The sequence below is a fragment of the Trachypithecus francoisi genome, unplaced genomic scaffold (genome assembly GCF_009764315.1).
Source record: "Trachypithecus francoisi isolate TF-2019V2 unplaced genomic scaffold, Tfra_2.0 Contig00031, whole genome shotgun sequence".
Classification (NCBI taxonomy): Eukaryota; Metazoa; Chordata; class Mammalia; order Primates; family Cercopithecidae; genus Trachypithecus; species Trachypithecus francoisi.
In genome coordinates this window covers 628,923-650,057 of record NW_022680464.1, presented here as the reverse complement: position 1 = coordinate 650,057, position 21,135 = coordinate 628,923, and the positions used below count along the sequence as shown (strand labels likewise).

Genomic DNA, 21,135 nt, shown 5'->3' with positions numbered 1-21,135 from the left:
CGTCTTCTGCTGCTGTTGCTAGCTGTCTTCTTCTGGGGGAAATGGGTTGGGTTCTAAATATGAATTAACGTAGGGCTGTCTTTGATGAATTCAGCACAAAATATTCTCAGCAATTGAAGGGACACACTGAGAGAGAATTGTTAGGCATTTAATAGAATAGCAGGACAGGGAAGGGTTTGGATCTGGGCAAGCAGGAGATGGGTATGAACACCTGTCTTTTGAGACCCTGCCGAGGTGGCCATGGAGGTAGAGGCCCACTATGTTGATATCTTTACTCAAGAGGCTGTGGTCCTTTGGTGCTAACATAGCATCCAATAGACAGACAAGATGGACAGCTACAGCCACCTATAGGAAGCGGTTTCTACTCTTAAACCACAAGCCCCTAGACACTCATCATATCATAAACATATCACCGGGCAGTGGCTTGCAATCTTTTTTTTTTTTCAGACTTGCCCAGGCCGGAGTGCAGTGGCACGATTGTAGCTCACTGTAGCCTTGACCTCCTGGGTGCAGGTGCATCTCTCACCTCAGCCTTCCGAGGAGCTGGGACCACAGGCATGTGCCACCCTCAGCTCATTTTTTAAATCTTTTTGTAGAATCGGGGTCTCACTATGTTGCCCAGGCTGGTCTTGAACTCCTGGACTCAAGCAAACCTCCTGCCTCAGCTTCCCAAAGTGCTGGGGTTACAGGCGTGAGCCACCATGCTCAGCCTGCAATCTTTTTTTTTTTTGAGACAGGCTCTCACTCTGTTGCCCAGGCTGAAGTGGTGTGATCTCAGCTCACTGCAGCCTCGAACCCCCAGGCTCAGGTGATTTGCCCACCTTAGCCTTCTGTGTAGTTGGGACTACAGGCGTGTGCTACCACACTCAATTAATTTTTATCTTTTTTGTAGATACAGAGTTTTGTTCTGTTGTCCAGGCTGGTGGATATATTTTAATCCTACAGAGTCCAGGCTAAAAACACACCAGTAACTGTGATGGCCATCCCTCCTGCATTCCTGATTTCTGAGTGACGGTTTGAGACACGGACCTGCATGACCACCCTCCAGTGGCTCTTGCTGATCTAGATCCGAGGTTCTCAGCTTTGACTCCATTGCAGGAAGCTTGGAAACATCACTCTTGCCCGGGGTTACCTGGGTAGTGTGGTTTATAGACATGTTAGGCGTTTTAATTTTTTTAAAAATATTTTTGAGAAAAGATTTTGCTCTGTCACCCAGGCTGGAGTACAGTGGTACAATCATAGCTCACTGCAGCCTCAACTTCCTAGGTTCAAGCAGTCCTCCCACCTCAGCCTCGAAAGTAGCTGGGACCACAGGCACGCCTCACCATACCTGGCTAATCTTTTCTTTTCCTTTCTCTTTTCTTTTCCTGTCCCTTCCCTTCCTTTTCCCTTCCTTATCCCTTCCTTTTCCCTCCCCTCCCCTCCCTTCCCCTCCCCTCCTCTTCTCTCTTCCTCTCCCTCCTCCTCCTCCTCATCTTGACAGAGTCTTGCTCTCTGTTGCCCAGGCTGGAGTACATTGGTGCAATCATGGCTCACTGCAACCTCCGCCTCCTTGGTTCAAGCGATTCTCTTGCCTCAGCCTCCTGAGTAGCTGGGACCACAGGCACGCACCACCATGCCCGGCTAATTTTTGTATTTTTAGTAAAGACGGGGTTTCACCATGTTGGCCAGGATGGTCTCGAACTCCTGACCTCGTGGTCTGCCTGCCTCGGCTTCCCAAAGTGCTGGGATCAACAGGCGTGAGCCACCCTGCCCAGCCTATTTTTTTTTTTTTTTTTTTTTTTGAGACAGAGTCTCGCTTTGTCATCAGGCTGGAGTGCAGTGGCGCAATTTTGGCTCACTGCAACCTCTGCTTCCCGGGTTCAAGTGACTCTCCTGCCTCAGCCTCCCTCAGGCATGAGCCAGCACGCCCAGCCAAATTTTTCATTTTTTGTAGAGACAAGGTCTCCCTATGTTGCTAGTCCTGAACTCCTGGCTTCAAGCCATCCACCTGCCTTGGCCTGGCAAAGTGTTGGGTTTACAGGCAGGAGCCACTGCGTCCCGCTATTAGGAATTTTTTAAAAGCCCCTTGGAGGGTCTTCATGTGTGACTGAGTTGGCAAGAATCACTGTTATTTTGCTGGATATTCTGTTTCTTCCCTTCTACACGAGATTTCCCACGACTGCTTCTTGGATGTGAACGTCTGTGCCATGGATTACATTTTTCAAAGAGCATTCGGTTTGTTATTTCATCTTCAGTGAGCCCTTAAGATATTTCTCATGGGCCTTTGGTAGATAAAGACACTGGGGTCAGAGAGTTCAGGAGCTTGCTGGTGATCACGTGGTCAGCATGGGGAAAAATGCATGTGAACATGAGCTCTGTCGGTGGCGAGACCTGGGCACAGGGGCTGCTGGGCCTGGGACTTGGTAGCTACGTGTGTGGGCTGAACAGAGCTCCCTAGGCACGGCCTTGTGGACCTTGAGGGATGCCTGCCTTCACCACTAGTGTGACTTGAAGGGGAGGAGAATGTCCAGTGATGGACATTTTGATGTGGAAGAGAACTCCGTTGAATCCTGATGGTGAACTTGTCTCAGACCAGTCACTGAGGCCTCTCCAGCTCCTCAGGGTCTCCGTGTTCTAGGTATTCATGTGTCCTTTCATCCATTTACCCATCCATTTATGTATGCATGCATCCATCCATCCATGCATCCTCCATTTATCCATCCATCCATCAACCCATCCTCCCATTCATTTACCCATCCATCCATTCATCCATGCATCCATCCATCCTCCCATTCATTTATCCATCCATCCATCCATCCATCCACCCACCCATCCACCCATCCACCCATCCACCCACCCACCCATCCTCCCATTCATCCATCCATCCATCCATTCATCCATTCATCCATCCATCCATCCATCCATCCATCCATCCATCTACCCATCCAACCATCCATCCATCAACCCATCCATCCATCAGCCACCCATCCATCCATTCATCCATGCATCCATCCATCAACCCATCCTCCCATTCATTTATCCATCCATCCATCCATCCTCCCATTCATTTACCCATCCATCCATTCATCCATCCATCCATCCATCCATCCATCCATTCATTCATCGTCTCATTCCTTTACCCATCCATTCATGCACCTGTCCATCCATCTATCCATTCTCCATTCATCTTTCCATCCATGCATACATCCATTCATCCATCCTTTTAGTTCATCCAGCCACTCATCAATTGATACATCCATCTATCTACCATCCACTCATCTGTCCATCCATTCACCCATCCTTTCATCAATTTACCCATCCACCATCCATCCATTTATCCATTCACCCATCCATCCATCCATCCATCCATCCACCCACCCATCCACCTATCTATTCACCCGTCCATCCATTCATCTATCCATCTATCCACCTACCCACCCACCCATCCATCCACCCAACCATCCATCCACCTGTCCACCCATACCTCCATCCATCTACCCACCCACTCATCCACTTAACTAGCCATCCATCCACTTATCCATCATTCATCCATCCATCCAGCCATCCACCTACCTAGTCACTCACCTAAACTCGTCTGTCCACTCAGCCATCCATCTGCCTATCCACCCGTACCTCCATCCATCCCCTTACTGCCCATCCTTCCACTTGTCTACCCAATTATCCATCCATCTACCCAGCTATCCACCCAACCATCCACCCACTCATTAATTTATCCACTCACCCAGCCATGCATCTGTCCGTCCGTCCGTCCGTCTGTCCGTCCATCCATCCATCCATCCATCCATTCACCCACCCACCCATCCATCCACTTACCTGCCCGTCCATCCACCCTCCCAGTCCATGGCTCTCTCATGCATTCCTTCAGCCAACGTAGGTTGAAGTTAAATGTGCTCTTGGTGCTATTTTCTGTGGGCACAGAGAAGACATACCTGGTCCCTGTTTTTTGTTCTCTGCCTGGGAGGTAACAACCAGGGCATCAATTTGGGCATAAAAGCGCCATTGTGGACGGAAGGCCTGGATGTATGGAGGCACAGAGCAGGGACCACACTTGCTCAGGGGGTCAGAGAGAGTTCTCCCATGAGGGGCCCTCCCTGGACACTGAGCTTCCAAGAATGAGCAGAGCAAGCCAGATGTAAGGAAGAGGAAGGGTGTCTCAGCCTGGTAGCGAAGCAGTAAGAGTGATGATGGGGCAGCTACAGTTCATCTCAGGCTAGAGGAGCTGGAGGGGCCAGGTGGTGGGCAGCCTCTGTTGCCATTGCTGAGGAGTGCAGATTTAGGCTCCCCTGAAGGGTTTGACGCGGACCACTGTGCAGGGACACTTAACTTGCTGAAGGCCTCTCTTTGGATAACGGCATGGAGAACAGGTGGGAGGGGCTGGGGCTATTTTTGGCAGAGCCTGGATAAGTCAGTGGAGATAGAAGAAAAGAGGCAAGCTATTTTAAGAGATATTAAGGAAGTTAAAATCTGTAACAGGTCCCTGCCTGCAGAGTTGACCACACGTTTGCATCACGTGGGTAGGCTTTAAAATATAGACACCTGCATCTCACCTTGGAAAGTTTCTGATTTAATTAGCCTGGGCATGAGGACTTAGGAAAACCCCACAGATATGTGTAATTTGCTACTGGAGTGAAGAACTGGGGTCTGGAGCTGTGCTCCTTCAACTGTAATGTGCTTACAAATCGCCTCTGGCAATGCTTGTGAGAAAGTGCTTCAGGTTGGCCAGGGAGAGGATCATGGAGGGCTTCCTGGAGAAGGTGACATTCTCCTAGGGCCTTGAGGGTGAATAGAAGTTTTCCGGGTTCAGAAAGAAGGAATAGGCTTTCATGGCCCGGTAGAGGATCCAGTGAGGCAGATGAGGGGCCCAAATTCTGTGACCCCCTCCCCCCAATGCACGCCCAGGATACCCCTGTATCAGTCCCATGGTGTAACAACTTAATTCACAAGATGCTGCAGAGGGGAAGGGATTTTAAATTTTCTGAGAAAGACAATGATATATTTTGGACACCATGAGAAATACTGTTATTAACTTGTTTTAACCTATGTACACGCAATCTTCATCATTCAAGGATTCTGTATTTGTGAACTTGCCTACTTGCTAAAATGTATTTGTCATCGCCACATCAACATTCCCGGCATTTAAATTTTTATTTTTATTTATTTATTTTTTGAGACAGAGTCTCACTCTCTTGCCAGGCTGGAGTGCAGTGGCATGATCTTGGCTCACTGCAACCTCCGCCTCCTGGGTTCAAGTGATTCCCCTGCCTCAGCCTCGCAAGTAGCTGGGATTACAGGCACGCGCCATCATGCCCGGCTAATTTTTTGTATTATAGTAGAGACGGGGTTTTACCATGTTGGCCAAGATGGTCTTTATCTCCTGACCTTGTGATCCACCCGCCTCAGCCTCCCAAAATGCTGGGACTACAGGCATGAGCCACTGCAGCCGGCCTTTTTAAAATGTTTATTTATTTATTTTTTAACTTTCATTTTAGGTTCGGGGATACATGTGAAAGTTTATAACTTAGGTAAACACATGTCATGAGGGTTTGTTGTACAGATTATTTAATCACTGCAGTATTTAGCCCAGGACCCAATAGTTACCTTTTATGTTCCTCTCCTTATCCTTGGCGATTTTGTTCATGCACAGAACAGCAAAAAAATTGAACTTCTTTTTTCTTTTTTATTTTTTTTGAGATGGAGTCTCCCTCTGTAACCAAGGCTGGAATGCAGTGGCATGATCTTGGTTCACTGTAACCTCCGCCTCCTGTGTTCAAGTGATTTTCCTGCCTCAGCCTCCCAAGTAGCTGGGATTACAGGCATGCACCACCATGCCTGGCTAATTTTTGTATTTCTAGTAGAGACGGGGTTTCACCATGTTGTCCAGGCTGGTCTTGAACTCCTGGCCTCAAGTGACCCACCCGCCTCAGCTTCCTGAAGTGCTGGGATTACAGGCGTGAACCACTGCGCCCAGCCAGAATTGAGCTTCTCAGTAGCTCATGTTCTCAGTTGAGGTTCAGCAAAGCCAGACACTGCCTTCTCAGGCCAGCGCATACTGTCAACAGGGTTCTTTTCGGGTCTATTCAGTGTCCTGTGGTTTGTGTTTTCATGCTTTTTGTCAGTGATTTTGCGCTTTCAAATATCCCCAAGTCAGTGCTGACATGCTACTAGCGTCCCTAAGTACAGGAAAGCTGGCACAGTCTCATGGGGAAAATACACATTTGATGAGCGTCATTTAGGCACAAGTTATAGTGAAGTTGGCTTCGAGATCAATATGAGTGACTCCACAATGTCTATTCACTACGGTGTCTTTAAACAGAAACCCACATAAAACGCGCTTAGGTAGTGATTGGTTGATGACCTCTGGGAACGCAACCCTGTCTTTATGTAGGAGCAGTAGTTCACTATTCACTAATTCGGTGTTCGCTGAGACTTTATAAAATGTAACTACTTTGAATAACAAAGCTGTAGTCAACAAACTGAGCCGTTAAATATGTGTGTGTGTGTGTGTGTGTGTTGGCCTTGCATCATTTTACAGAGACACACAGGGCTCCGTGAACTGCTAATAGTTGGGACTGGCGGAGGGTTTATTTCGAGCAAGCCCAAAACTGCAGGGCAGAGACCACTTTGAAAGGAGATCAGCAGTCGAGGAGTGACTGGCATGAAGTTGGAAAAAGTGCTGAGGCCCCTAAGTCAGTTTCCGGTGTTTCCACGTTAGCACTGGGGGCTAATGACTCAGTTTCCTGTAGGAATGGGATCTGGGCTAGCCTGCGGAACGGTGACTGGGACAGAGAGCAGGGAACCCCGAGCAGCCCTGCTTTACTGTCCTCTGAGCCCCAGAACTCCTGAAGGCGGGGTCCTTCAGCATCACCCTGGAGTTTGTTAAAGATGCAGGCTCGTGAGCCTCACCCCACACCACAGAATGAAGATGTCTGGGGGTGAGACCTGGGGTTCCACATCTCCCCAGGTCCCTGGCCGGGTGGTTCTGAGAACTGCTGGTGTGAGGTGTGCTCAGCCCAGCCCAAACATTCACACCGTTCTTTGGCCTCTTGTGAAACTTGGCATAGCTCAGGGGACATTCCCAGAATTATGGCACAAGAACAAAAGAAAGTTTCCCACTTCTTCCCAGACATATTGTAACATTACAGAAAAGAGCTTGTTCCATCACGTCTACACCCTCGTGCTGTTGTCCCAGTTAGGATGAAGCCGAGGTGATACCTTGTACCTTAGGCCACCCCAGACAAGGAAGCGTGTGCAGCTTAACCACCTGCATATAATGCAGTTGAACCACCTGCATATCATTTTTTTTTTCTTTTTTCTTTCTTTTTTTTTTTTTTTGAGACACAGTCTCGTTTTGTCACCCAGGCTAGAGCGCAGTGGTGCAATCTCAGCTCACCACAACCTCCACCTGCCGAGTTCAAGAGATTCTCTTGTGCCTCAGCCTCCCAAGTAGCTGGGACTACAGGTGCATGCTACCACGCCCAGCTAATTTAGTAGACATGGGTTTTGCCATGTTGGCCAGGCTGGTCTCGAACCCCTGACCTCAATGATCTGCCTGCCTCGACCTCCCAAAGTGTTGGGATTACGGGAGTGAGCCACCACACCCTGCCTGTTTTTTTGAGGCAGGGTCTCTCTCTGTTGCCCAGGCTGCAGTGCTGTGGTGCAGTCTCAGCTCCCTGCAATCTCAACCTCCCCAGGCACAGGCCATCCTCCCACCTCAGCCTCCCAAGTAGCTGGGACCACGGCTGTGCACCACTTCACCTGTCTAATTTTTGCATTTTTTGTAGAGACGGGGTTTCATCATGTTGCCCAGGCTGCTGTTGAACTCCTGGGCTCAAGCGATCCTCCCACCTTGGCCTCCCAAAATGTTGGGATTATAGGTGTGAGCCACTGCACCCGGCCACCTGTATTTAATTTTCAAGCTCAGAAGACAGATGAGTTTATTGCTAGAAACACGAATCCCTTTTTCTTTCCATACTTCACCAGCAGAGAATGTTTCCAGGCACAGCGGCCACTGTCACCCACTGCGTTCATAGCTTTCCATGGGGGGAACAGATTATGCTGGACTCAGCGGTTCAATCCAAAGTGTAGGGTGTTCGGTGAACTTGGAGTTCCTTGTACTTGTCCATAATTCCTTGCACTTGTATTTTCTGTACTCAGATATTCAGTCACTGGCACACATCCTGGACCCAGCACTGGAGTGTTTCTGAGACTATGATACTCTAGTGTATTCCTGAAACAATTTATGACACTATTAAGCTCTTTTCTGTAATTTTACAATATGTTTGGTAAGACCTTGGAGCTAGATTTTTTTAAATGATGTGTTAATTTCTTTTAATTGATAAATACCCATTGTATCTATTTATGCGGTTGCACGTGGTGTCTTGATGTATGTATGCATGGTGAAATGGATTTAAATATGCATGACCTCACAGACTTCCCAGCACTTTTTTGTGTGGTGAGAATACTTAAGAATGGGCTCCTTTAGTTGTTTTCGAATATTCAAGCCATTGCTACTAATTGCAGTCGCCATGGTGTCTCTGAGCTTTCCTCAAGTTATTTCTCCTGTCTCATGGTCTCATGGAGACTTTGTATCCTGTGACCAGTCATCTCCCCTGTGTTAAATGATACATCTTGAAAAAGAGAACAATAATTCCAGAGCAATTTGGTTTTAAGCAACAGAAAAATAAGGGTGTTTCGACCATCTGAATAAAATGGTAAAATGAAATGTATCAGCTGCCTCCTGCTGTTCCCACACAGGAGGACTTCTGGTGCTCGCTCCAATGTGGGGGCATTTTCTCTTGCACCGTTCTGAGCTTTCTTTGTACTGCAGTTATCTCTAGGTTGGGGACCCTTCCTGAGGCCCATCACACCTAGAATGAAACTTTTTAGGGGCAGATCATGTGACTGGTTCCACCCGACCTCCAAAAAAATAAAAAAAAAGAGCCAGGCACAGTGGCTCTTGCCTGTCATTCCAACACTTTGGGAGGCCGAGGCAGGCGGATCACGAGGTCAGGAGATCGAGACCACCTTGGCTAACATGATGAACCCCGTCTCTACTAAAAATACAAAAAATTAGCCAGGCGTGGTGGCGGGCTGAGGCAGGAGAATGGTGTGAACCCAGGAGGTGGAGCTTGCAGTGAGTCGAGATCGCACCAGTGCACTCCAGCCTGGGTGACAGAGAGAGACTCCGTCTCAAAAAAAAAAAAAAAAAAGACTCAGCAATGAGTAAAGAGCACACATGTGCCCTCTGCACCTCCTCCTCCTCCTTTTTTTTTTTTTTTTTTTGTTGAGACGGAGTCTCGCTCTGTCGCCCAGGCTGGAGTGCAGTGGCCGGATCTCAGCTCACTGCAAGCTCCGCCTCCCGGATTTACGCCATTCTCTCGCCTCAGCCTCCCGAGTAGCTGGGACTACAGGCGCCCGCCATCTCGCCCGGCTAATTTTTCGTATTTTTTTAGTAGAGACGGGGTTTCACCGTGTTAGCCAGGATGGTCTCGATCTCCTGACCTCGTGATCCGCCCGTCTCGGCCTCCCAAAGTGCTGGGATTACAGGCTTGAACCACCGCGCCCGGCCCCTCCTCCTCCTTTTCTACAATGTCCTGAAAGTTTGTGTTTAGAGGGCTTTGGAAAAGGGCGTGGAAAACCAGCAGGAGCAGATGAGTACTGGAGTGGCCATCAGCAGGTGTGAGCACCCCGGGGTGATGGTGGGGCTGAGTGAATCGGACATTTTCCAGCAGGCACACCCAGGCCAGTGGCGGGATCTTCATCCTCCCACCCTTAATGAAGATTAACAGTATTATTGAGAATGCTGCAGGCACACACACAGCACCGCATAAATGACATCCCTGGCTGCTGTTGTTACTATGTAATGATCGTGTTATTCTTATGAAAATCTGAAAGTTATAAGAATCTTGGAACTGCCTAATTTTTATTTTTAATTAATTAATTTATTTATTTTGAGATGGAGTCTCACTCTGTCACTCAGGCTGGAGTGCAGTGGTGTGATCTTGGTTCACGGCACCCTCCACCTCCCAGGTTCAAGCATTTCTCCTGCCTCAGCCTCCCAAGTAACTGGGACTATGGGCGTGTGCCACCGCGCCCAGATAACTTTTAATTTTATGTGAAACACCTGAATGCTGTGATGATGGGCTTTAAGATATCCCAAGTGTCCGGGCGCAGTGGCTCACACCTGTAATCCCTGCACTTTGGGAGGCCAAGGCAGGCAGATCGCTTGAGGCCAGGAGTTTGAGACCAGCCTGGCCTACATGGCGAAACCCCATCTCTATTAAAAACACAAGAATTAGCTGGATGTGGTGGCACATGCCCGTAATCCCAGCTAGTTGGGAGGCTGAGGAAGGAGAATCACTTGAACCCAGGAGGTGGAAGTTGCTGTGAGTTGAGATCGTGCCACTGTACTCCAGCCTGGGCAACAGAGCAAGATTCTGCCTCAAAAAAAAAAAAAAAAGAAAGAAAGAAAAAGAAAAAACAGAAAAAAGAGAACGCAGGTACCGGCTCTCCTCCTGAGTTTGCCACGGTGGAGCGCATTCCTACATAGTGCAAGCCCTGGTCACATTTTGGAGGAACTCACACACCCCATGTGGCCTCAGGGACTTCACTCTAGGTTCATCCTGTTTTTCGAGTTGCCTGGCTGATGTGAAAAAGAAAACACGGTTTGAATCAGTAGAAAGTGTCTTGTCAGACTGACTCATGCCATCTGTGGTCCGTTCCGCCTTGTCCTGATGAGTCATTGCCCTGTCCCCAAAACATCTGGAGCTTTGAGAGGGCTGGGTGGAAACCACAGTGGCAGTAGGGGGTTCTGCTGAGGGTGTGGTCTCTTTGCAGTTTTGCAGAGAAGCTGAACACCGTGAACGTTCAACATGGGCACCTGAGTTCTCCACCAGGCTCCTTCTCTAAGGGCATGGTTGCAGCTCCTGCTGGGTGGGTTTTGATGGTATTTTCTTTACATTTGTAGCCCCGGAAGTCATTTTCAGGAGCAAAAAAGAAAGTGGGGGTGTCTGCTGTGAGCCCACAATTTCCTGCCTACCACCTGAAAGCTCAGGGAATGTGATGAATTGGGAGATGAGTCCTAGGAAATAAAGAGACCAGTGGACTGAGTTAGGAGACGACAGCTTCATTTACAGAGATTCCTTTACTGAATCATGATCATTGATTGGGTTTGCTTCCCCGTGAGGCTTCAAGCCAGTAGCATGTGCATTTGTATACACCTGGGGGACTGCATCCCTCACACACCTGGGGGACTGCCTCCCTGAAACACCTGGGAGACTGCCTCCCTCACATACCTGGGAGACTGCATCCCTCACACACCTGAGGGACTGCCTCCCTGAAACACCTGGGGGACTGCATCCTTTCACACACCTGGAAAATTAGCCTCAGAGGTGTCTGCAGTACCGGATTTTACCAGGGAGTGAACGCCTGATCATGGGTGATTCAGAGGGCCCACCTTTGTATGAAATCAAGAGCTGGTCACCCCCCTTTCCTCCCTACTCTCTGTGGGGTGGTGTTTGGGAAGCTGTCTTAAGGGTTAGTCACCTGAGGAGAAAATGGTGAGGGTGGAATTCTGTGTCCCACACCTACACATGCACACACAAACCCACAAATGCACACACCTACACACGCACACACAAACCCACAAATACACACACCTACACATGCACACACAAACCCACAAATGCACACACCTACACGTGCACACACAAACCCACAAATGCACACACCTACACATGCACACACAAACCCACAAATGCACACACCTACAGATGCACACACACAAAGCCTGGCCAACATGGTGAAACCCCGTCTCTACAAAAAATACAAAACATTAGCTGGGTGTGGTGGCAGGTACCTGTAATGCCAGCTACTTAGGAAGCTGAGGCAGGAGAATTGCTTGAACCCGGGAGGCGGAGGTTGCAGTGAGCCAAGATTGCACCATGGCACTCCAGCTTGGGCAACAGAGTGAGATTCCGTCTCAAAAAAAAGGAAGTCCTGCCATTTGCACCAACATGGATGGAACTGGAGGACATGATGTTAAGTGCAGTCAGCTGGGCACAGAAAGACAAATACTGTCTGACCCAAACACACTTATGTGGAATGTAAAAACATCGAACTCATAGAAGCAGAGTGGAATGGCAGTGACCAAGGGCTTGGGAGTGAGGGGTGGGGGAAATGGGGAAATGATGGGTAAAGGGTACAACATTTCCATCAGATAGGAGGGGATAAGTTCAGGGGTCTGCTGTACTCAGGGTGACTGTGGTTAGCAAGAATGCATTGCATGCTTGAAAATGCCTAAGACAGTAGCTTTGAACTGTGTGTGCCACAAATAAATACGTGAGGTAAGATGTGAAGAAAAAGTAATACAACTTCAAAAAGTACAGTTACAGATTCCTATGGAAACAAATGAACATGAATGCGTATATATATGCGTGTGTGTGTACATGCCTTACGGTTTATTCCAGCTCCGCAGGATCCTCCCTTGCCACCGTTGAAGATCTGCCGCATGCTGCAGGAGGAGCTGTAATGGCATTTGTTATGTCTGGCAAATGTCCTGTTGTAGAAAAAGCCACTTCAGGGCTCTGAGGTTGTGGAAACAGCTCCACTCTGCTTGCTGGCATGGGGCCCACAGAGCTGTTCCGAGGAGTTAGTCTACTTTCTACTTACTGTCGACATACACAGGAGCACACAAGCAGCCATGAGTACACACACACAGACATACAAGCACACATAGACACATCTACCTGTATGCACATACTCAACACACCTTCACACTATGCACACCTACCCACACACGTGCACACAACTACATGTGTGCACACAGCACGTGCATACATGCACCTACACATATGCACACATGGAAACACGCCTGCACACTACACACACCTACACACGCACACACAAACCCACAAATGCACACACCTACACATGCATGCACAAACCCACAAATGCACACACCTACACATGCACACGCAAACCCACAAATGCACACACCTACACATGCACACGCAAACCCACAAATGCACACACCTGCACGTGCACACGCAAACCCACAGATGCACACACCTACACGTGCACACACAAACCCACAAATGCACACACCACATGCACACACACACACCTGCACACATACACACATTGACACAAGCACACACACATGCAACTGCACACATGCACATGAAAAACATACACACTACATCCGCCTACACATACACATACAAACCCACATATACATGCACCTACACATATGCATACATAACACCTACACATTTGCACACAGAACCCACACATACATGCAACTATCCATAGGCACACAGAAGCACCTACACACTACGCACACCTGCATATGCACACACAAACCTACACGAACATGCACTGACACATATGCACACAGAAAACACTGACATACTGCGCACACACACACAGACACAAACCCACAAAATGCACCTCCACAGTTACATGAAACACGCCCACACATATGCACATATGCAGACCCACTCATACATGCGCCTGTATATATGCACACACAACACATACATACACATATACACAGAACCCACCTACACACCCCATGCATGCACACAAACCCCACAAATACATACATTTGCACTGCAAATGCCCAAATAGACATACACACGCACACACACACAGCCCTGTGACATATGCATGCACACTTCATTTATACACACAGGAGCATAGCCCAGTCGTTCGCACCTGCTGTGGAACTGGACACACTTCTGTTGTTCACAGGGCTCCCGCGGGTTGTTCTTGGACCCCTCAGCACCCACCGCCAGGTGCTTCCTGACGGTTGAGAGATGTTGTACGCTTTTGGTGCTGAGGAGTGGGGATGTTGACGATTATCCTAACTCTTCCTCCAGTTAACCAAACAGTCCAAGTCGACTTTTCCAAATTTTCCTGAATTTGGCTTTTCTTCAGTGTGCCAGACATGGCCACGTTGAAGTAGCATTGACATTCTTGTAATTAAAAACTGTAGAGGCCAGGCGTGGTGGCTCAAGCCTGTAATCCCAGCACTCTGGGAGGCCGAGACGGGCGGATTACGAGGTCAGGAGATCGAGACCATCCTGGCTAACACGGTGAAACCCCGTCTCTACTAAAAAAATACAAAAATCTAGCCGGGCGAGGTGGCGGGCGCCTGTAGTCCCAGCTACTCCGGAGGCTGAGGCAGGAGAATGGCGTAAAACCCGGGAGGCGGAGCTTGCAGTGAGCTGAGATCCAGCCACTGCACTCCAGCCCGGGCGACAGAGCGAGACTCCGTCTCAAAAAAAAAAAAAACTGTAGAAACAGGATAGCCTATCAATAATTGAGCATGACAGTTTCCTCATTCTGTGAGATTCCATGAGATTTTTTTTTTTTTTAATGCATAATGCATGTGTCTTTCTGGGTTGTCTAGTGTTTCTACTATATTTTGGTTTGTAATTACAGGAAAGTTGCCAATAAAGAATAGAGAATTTTGTTCCCCATGTTCTTTTCAGTACATATTCAAAATTGTTACTCCTCTGTTTCAAAGGAACTGCCTTTTAAGAATAATACACAAAATGATCACATTTTCCCACTATTTTAATTTCTACTAAGCCTGAAGGTCATCATTTCTTTAAAACCTAGGCTAACATATTCTTACTTTTAGGCATGAAAGTGAATATTTAGAATGAAAAGAGAAATCACAGCACCTTGTAAATTTTTTTACGTTGCTGTTTTAAATGTCACAAAAGTCAAGAAAATCACCTATCATTTTTTATCTCTATAATTTTCAAATTTATTTTTATTTTTCTTGTTTCTAATTTGACTCTTTTTTCCCTCTTAGATGATGGTTTCGATTTATCTGATGCCCTTCCTGGTGAGTAACAACATCAATTTTTTAAATCCTGTCAATATTTTATGTTAACATAGTAAACACAGGCACATCCCAGACATTTCCGGCTCGGTTCTAGAACACTGCAGTACCGGGAGTCATAGCAATTTTTGGCTTCCCAGTACATATAAATGTTATGTTTACTCTTGGCTGTAATCTATTAAGTATGCAATAGCATTACTTCTAAAAACAGCATACTCTCATTGAAAATAACTTATTGCTAAAAAATGCAGATACAGAGACAGGAAGGCCTGTGCTGTTGGAAAAAATGATGCTGAGAGTCTGGCTTGGCACAGAGTTGCTGCAGACCTTCCGTTTGTAAAACACACAGTATTTGCAAAGCACCTTAAGACAAAGTGCAGTGAAGGAGGTCCGCCTGTGTGTGTCCATCTGCCTTATTATAAAAACTAGATTCATAGATGACAAGGAAAAGCAAGATGCCCTCGTTAAGATAAACGAACCACCCTGGTGGAATAATTCACAGTCCTGTGATGGTCAAAGGCCGAGTGAAAACTTGCCAGGTGCTTGGGGAAGGGGCTAGAGAGGTGAGCAAATGGAGGTCCCCCCGGAGAGAGGGGCGTCCAGTCCTGGCGTCCTCCCTCTCGAAATCAGCACCTGCTGTCTCCATGGGGCCACTCCTTCCTTTTTCTGCAGCTGTTCCTGTCTCCCGCTCCTCACCCAGAGCCCTCGGTGAAGGGCATGGGAAAAGGAATTGAAGGAATCTGTCTTATCACTCTATCTGCTTCTGGGTCTTGTCATCCCTTTGTATTTGTTTTCTGGGGCTGCCATAAAAAGGTACCACCAACCGGGGGCTTAAACCACAGGGATTTACCATCTTCCAGACCTGGACAACACAAGTCTGAGATCAAGGTGTAGACAGACCCATGCTCCCTCTAGGGAGCTCTAGGGGAGGGTCCTTCCTGCCTTTCCCAGCTCCTGGGGACTCCAGGTGTCCCTGGGCTTGTGGCCGCATCACTCCAGTCTCTGCCTCCTTCTCCATGGGGCCTCCTCTTCTGGGTCTCTGTCTCCTTGTCTTTCTTTTACAAGGACACTTGTGATTGGGTTTAGGGCCACCATACTCCAGGATAACCTCATCTCAAGATCCTTCTCAAGCACATCTGCAAAGACCCTATTTCCAAATAAAGTCTCAATACCAGGTTGTAGGCTTTAGGATGTAGATATGTCTTTTGGGGGAACCACTGCTCAATCCACTGCAGTTATATCCAGTTTTTTCTGGTGGCTCTAGGGGAGGATCCTTCCTGCCTCTCCCAGCTTTTGAGGGCTGCAGGCGTCCCTGTGCTTGTGGCCGCATCACTCTAGGCTCTGCCTTTGTCTACACTGGTCTCTTCCCTGTGTCTCCATGTATCCAAATTTCCTTCTTATAAGGGCACCAGTCATTAGGACCTATCCTAATCTGTTATAACCTCATCTTAACTAATTACAACTGCAAAGACCCTGTTTCCAAATAAGAGCACCTATTGAGGTTTGGGGTGGATGTGGATTTTGGAGGAATGCTCTTCAACCCAGGACAGCCCTCTTCAGTTTTGTTTTTGTTTTTTTTGAGATGGAGTCTCTCTCTGTCGTCCAGGCTAGAGCGCAGTGGCGCGACCTTGGCTCACTGCAACCTCCACCTCCCAGGTTCAAGTGATTCTCCTGCCTCCACCTCCCAGGTAGCTGGGATTACAGGCATGCACCACCATGCCTGCTTAGTTTTTGTATTTTCAGTAGAGATGGGGTTTCACCACGTTGGTCAGGCTGGTCTCAAACTCCTGACCTCATGATCTGCCCACCTTTGCCTCCCAAAGTGCTGGGATTACAGGCATGAGCCACTAAGCCTGGCCACCCTCTTCACTTTTTTATGTTTTACTTTTTTTTTTTTTTTTTTTTTTTGAGACACTGTCTCACTGTGTTGCTCAGGTTGGAGTGCCGTGGTGGGATCTTGGCTCACTGCAGCCTTGACCATCTGAGCTCAAGCAGTCCTCCCACCTCAGCCTGCCAAAGTGCTGAGGTGTGAGAGGATTGCAGACGTGAGCCTCTATGCGTGGCCAGCTTTTAATTTTATGTCCTGTGGTGCAATGCCGATGGTTTGAGAAAAACAGTGCTAATGGGGATCATCTCTTTCCTGATCACCTACCCCTCCTTGGCCCTTGGGAACAGGTGTTCACTGCAGTGGGAGGTGCCCTTAGTCTTAAAACCTCCACCAGATTTGCCTGATTGACTTCCATTCCCAGAGGGGGCAGCCTAGGCAGAGGCCTGACGGAGCCAAAAGTGTGTGTCATATGAGAAATGTGAACAGCCTTTCAACCATCAATCCGGTGTCTCCTTCTCATGCACAGATCTTGGGCTCTGAAAGGGCAGTTTTTCTCCTAACTTTGCCATTCTCCTGCCTTTCTGGCTTACATCTCGGTCACAGTCCCATTGAATGTCAAGAAGTGGAGAAGGGCTGGGCGCTGTGGCTCACGCCTGTCATCCCAGCACTTTGGGAGGCTGAGGTGGGTGGATCACCTGAGGTCAGGAGTTCGAGACCAGCCTGGCCAAAATGGTGAAACCCCATCTCTAGTAAAAATACAAAAAATTAGCCGGAAGTGATGGCATGCGCCTGTAAACCCAGCTACTCGGGAGGCTGAGGCGGGAGAATTGCTTGAACCCAGGAGGCAGAGGTTGCGGTGAGTGGAGACCACACCATTGCACTCCAGCCTGGGTGACAGAGCAAGACTTGGTCTAAAAAAAGAAAAAAAAAAAAGAAAAGTGGAGAAGGGGCCCCTGGTCTCTGTGGAAACCATGGCCGGTAGCAGCCTCTGTGCCTGTCTTCTGGGCTCAAGAGTCATCCTGTAAAGCTCAGCCCACTTGCGCTGGTGAGAAAAAACAATGCTAAAAACATTCTCCAACTGTTTCCAAGAACATGAAACAGCCTTAACCACAAAAGAGTTGACACTTGTTTTCCCAGCTGCAACTTTTACTGACTAAAATGTCTTCTCTCTTTAGACAATGAAGACAAGAAACCCACTGCAACGCCCAAGAAGCCCAGTGCTGGTGAGAAGGACTTGTTCCTAGTATGCAAAGAAAAAACAAATCATTTTCTCTCACAGCAGGACGGGACTTAGGCAACTAGAAAGAAGAGAGAAGTGATTGGAGTGCTCCGGGTGGAGTCTGGTTAATGCTGGAATTGTGTTAGGTTGTGGACTTGCATCTAGTGATTCCAGGGAGAGAATGGTTGCTGATGTGAAATGTTTTGGGGTCATTGGGACAGTATCTCCGGGTGCTTTTATTCTAAGGATCTGAGTTACTCTGTCTTTAGATTTTCTCCCCCCCCCCTTTTTTTTTTCTGAGATGGCGTCTCTTTCTTTCTTGTCTCCCAGGCTGGGGTGCAGTAGTGTGATCTTGGCTTACTGCAACCTCCGTCTCCCGGGTTCGAGTGATTCTCCTGCCTCAGCTGCCTCAGTAGCTGGGACTGCAGGCACCAGCCACCACACCTGGCTAATTGTTGTATTTTTAGTCAAGGTGAGGTTTCACTGTGTTGGCCAGGCTGGTCTCGAACTCCTGACTTCAGGCAATTGGCCTCCCAAAGTGCTGGGATTATAGGCGTGAGCCACCACACCTGGTCTTTGTCTTTAGATTTCTGCTTCCTGGGAGAGAAAGCATTTGGTGCTGAGACCTCCCCCACCTCATCTCTCAACATGTGGGCACACACCTCATTTGTTCTCAGTGCTGTTCTTTCAAACGAAAGTCAGAAACAAAAATCAGAAACAAGGGCCATGTGATGGAATTGTCCAAGGGTTAACCCCACTGGTGGATAAACAGAGTAAAAATGATGCCCTAACTTCCGGCGTCACTGTCTTGTCGTAGCACGTTTGAGTTTTCTAATATGAAACGTTAATAGATCCACTTCCTTATTGGACTTCCTGTCTAGAGTGTCAGCTCATGAGCAAAGGGACCCCGTGTCCCCAGATCCTTGAACTATGGAGTCGTGCAGACAGCACCCAATGAGTAGGTGTTGAACGTCTGGATTTGTACTATCACAGTCTCCTGGAGGAAGGGGCTGGAAATTCCCCCCTACGTGACTCAGGATGGCTCAGTACGTGCTGTTGGGTGGATGCCAGCAACCATTCCTCCATCTTAGTTGGGTTTTCAAAATCATTCTTCATACTAGAAGACAAGATCTGAGGCCATGGTGAATTGTCACGTCCGTTGCAGAGCACATGTGGGTTGCCAGAGCCGCATTTTAGACACCCTCTAGCCTAAATCTGATCACAGTCATCTGTCCCCTTCTCTTAGGGTCTGCCTTTCCAAAGTTGCTAGGGACCTGGGAGGAGAGGGTGATGGGAAGGGGAGTCAACAGGAGAAAATCATATGCAGGCAGAATTGGAATTTCACCTTGGTCCAGGCAACACAATTCATTTATAAATTATTTTATTTCTGTCTCTCTCTCCCCTGCCCCTCCTCTGAGAGCTTCTCTCCTAGCTCTTTGTCTCTCTGTGTCTGTCTTTGTTTTTTACTCTCTTCGTCTGAGAGAATAGTGATGTAAAAATGGTCAGGAATTCACTTTTTCTAATGAGATCCTGCTCAAGCTGATATTCAGAAAAGTATTCAGGAATGTGGGGCTGTGGTGTTTTTTCGATCTGTTCACGATCATTCCTTCCTCATTTCTCTTTGAAATTTGGTATTAACTGCTTTTTTCCCTCTTTTAGGGGATGACTTTGACTTAGGAGATGCTGTTGTTGATGGAGGAAATGGTGAGTATTATCCTTTAATCTCTTCTGCTGCTGGCCTGCTTATTATCACCCAATTATGATCATTTCAGAGAGAATTCTCCCATTTAAATTATAAAGGGAGCCAGCTTTCACAGTGGAAACCTAGGGAATAGGTGTGTTGGTTTGTTCTTGCTGTTGTCGTTGGGTTTTTCTTTACAACCAGTACATGTGCTTTTATTTTAAAACTGTTACAGCCTTTGGAAGGACATGAGACAAATGTGCCTACCCTAGCCAGGGCTGGCCTCATGAGCATGTGACCTGTGCAGTGGCATGGGACCCCATGGCATGTTGGTTTGACATGGGCACCATACTGGTTTACTGTTCTGGTGCCGCCATCTTGGAATACTTAACAGAATTTGAATAATGGGTCCCACCTTTTTATTTTGGCCCCAGAAATTCTGCAGCTGGTGTGGATACCCGCTTTAATTTTTATTGAACATACTTGAAATTAAGAACTGTGGCTCAAAGTTGATGGGAGGAAATGGGCAGGAGGCTGTGTGTACGGGTATCCCCACCAGGACAAAGGCCAAGGTCCAATTTCTGTTGAGGGAACCATCTGTATGTAAACTGATGTTTCATTTTCTTTACTGCAAGGCACTTATAATTGCAATTCTCATCTTTCACAAACAGACGACCCACCACCACCGAACCCACCCAAGCCGAAGCCAAATCCAAACCCTGACCAGGCTGGTTCCTCTGGTAAGAGTCTCTGACCCTGTGGGCTATCTCCATGTTGTTCAGAATTCAGTGATACTTATGTCAGCGGAGAGGAGGTGATTTCAGCTGAGTGTGTGCTTACCGTTGACTGCCTGTGCAGTGTAATGCCCGTGTTCATGTAGTGGAAAATGTACCTTTCAAAAATAGATATTCAGCTTGGATTTTATTTTTAGTTTGCTTTTTTTTTTTTTTGAGACAGAGTCTTGCTCTGTCACCCAGGCTGGAGTGCAGTGGTGCCATCTTGGCTCACTGCAACCTCCACCTGCTGGGTTCAAGTGATTCTCCAGTATCAGCCTCCTGAGTAGCTGGAATTACAGGCACACACTGCCATGCCCAGCTAATTTTTGTATGTTTAGTAGAGTCAGGGTTTTGCTGTGTTGGCCAGGCTGGTCTCGAACTCCTGACCTCAAGTGATCCGCCCACCTTGGCCTCCCGAAAGTGCTGGGATTACAGATATGAGCCACTGTGCCTGGCCTAGTTTGCTACTTTTACTTCCAAGTTCCATCTTATGGAACTTCTAAAAAATTGAATACAAGAATTTAAATATAGACTTGATAAAGAGGAAAGTATTGGCATACACATTCCTTATGGAGAAGTTAGTGTGTTTTAAATCTTTTTGCCCTTAAATATTTAAGAAAAAAAATATTTTCTGACATATTACAGCATTTTCAATGTAATTTGAATAGCACCAGTTTTTTTTTTTAGCTGAATGATTGTCGAAAGTTTATATGCTTAGGGTTTTTTTGTTTACATATTTAATTTTTAACACAAATATATTAATGATGTTCACAT

General features: G+C 47.5%; 1 protein-coding gene across 4 annotated transcripts in view; it reads left to right on the top strand.

The window, feature by feature from the left end:
- CD99 (CD99 molecule (Xg blood group)) overlaps nucleotides 1-21,135 on the top strand; it is a 50,905-nt gene that overhangs the window by 6,463 nt on the left and 23,307 nt on the right. For all 4 annotated transcript variants that reach the window (XR_004437328.1, XM_033212478.1, XM_033212394.1 and 1 more), the window contains exons 2-5: nucleotides 14,828-14,860; nucleotides 17,861-17,908; nucleotides 19,564-19,608; nucleotides 20,257-20,325. Coding sequence is in view for 3 of the 4 variants with exons in the window: in XM_033212478.1 (XP_033068369.1) it covers nucleotides 14,828-14,860; nucleotides 17,861-17,908; nucleotides 19,564-19,608; nucleotides 20,257-20,325 (195 nt within the window). In the remaining variant the exon portion in view is untranslated. The remainder of the gene's footprint in view (nucleotides 1-14,827; nucleotides 14,861-17,860; nucleotides 17,909-19,563; nucleotides 19,609-20,256; nucleotides 20,326-21,135) is intronic.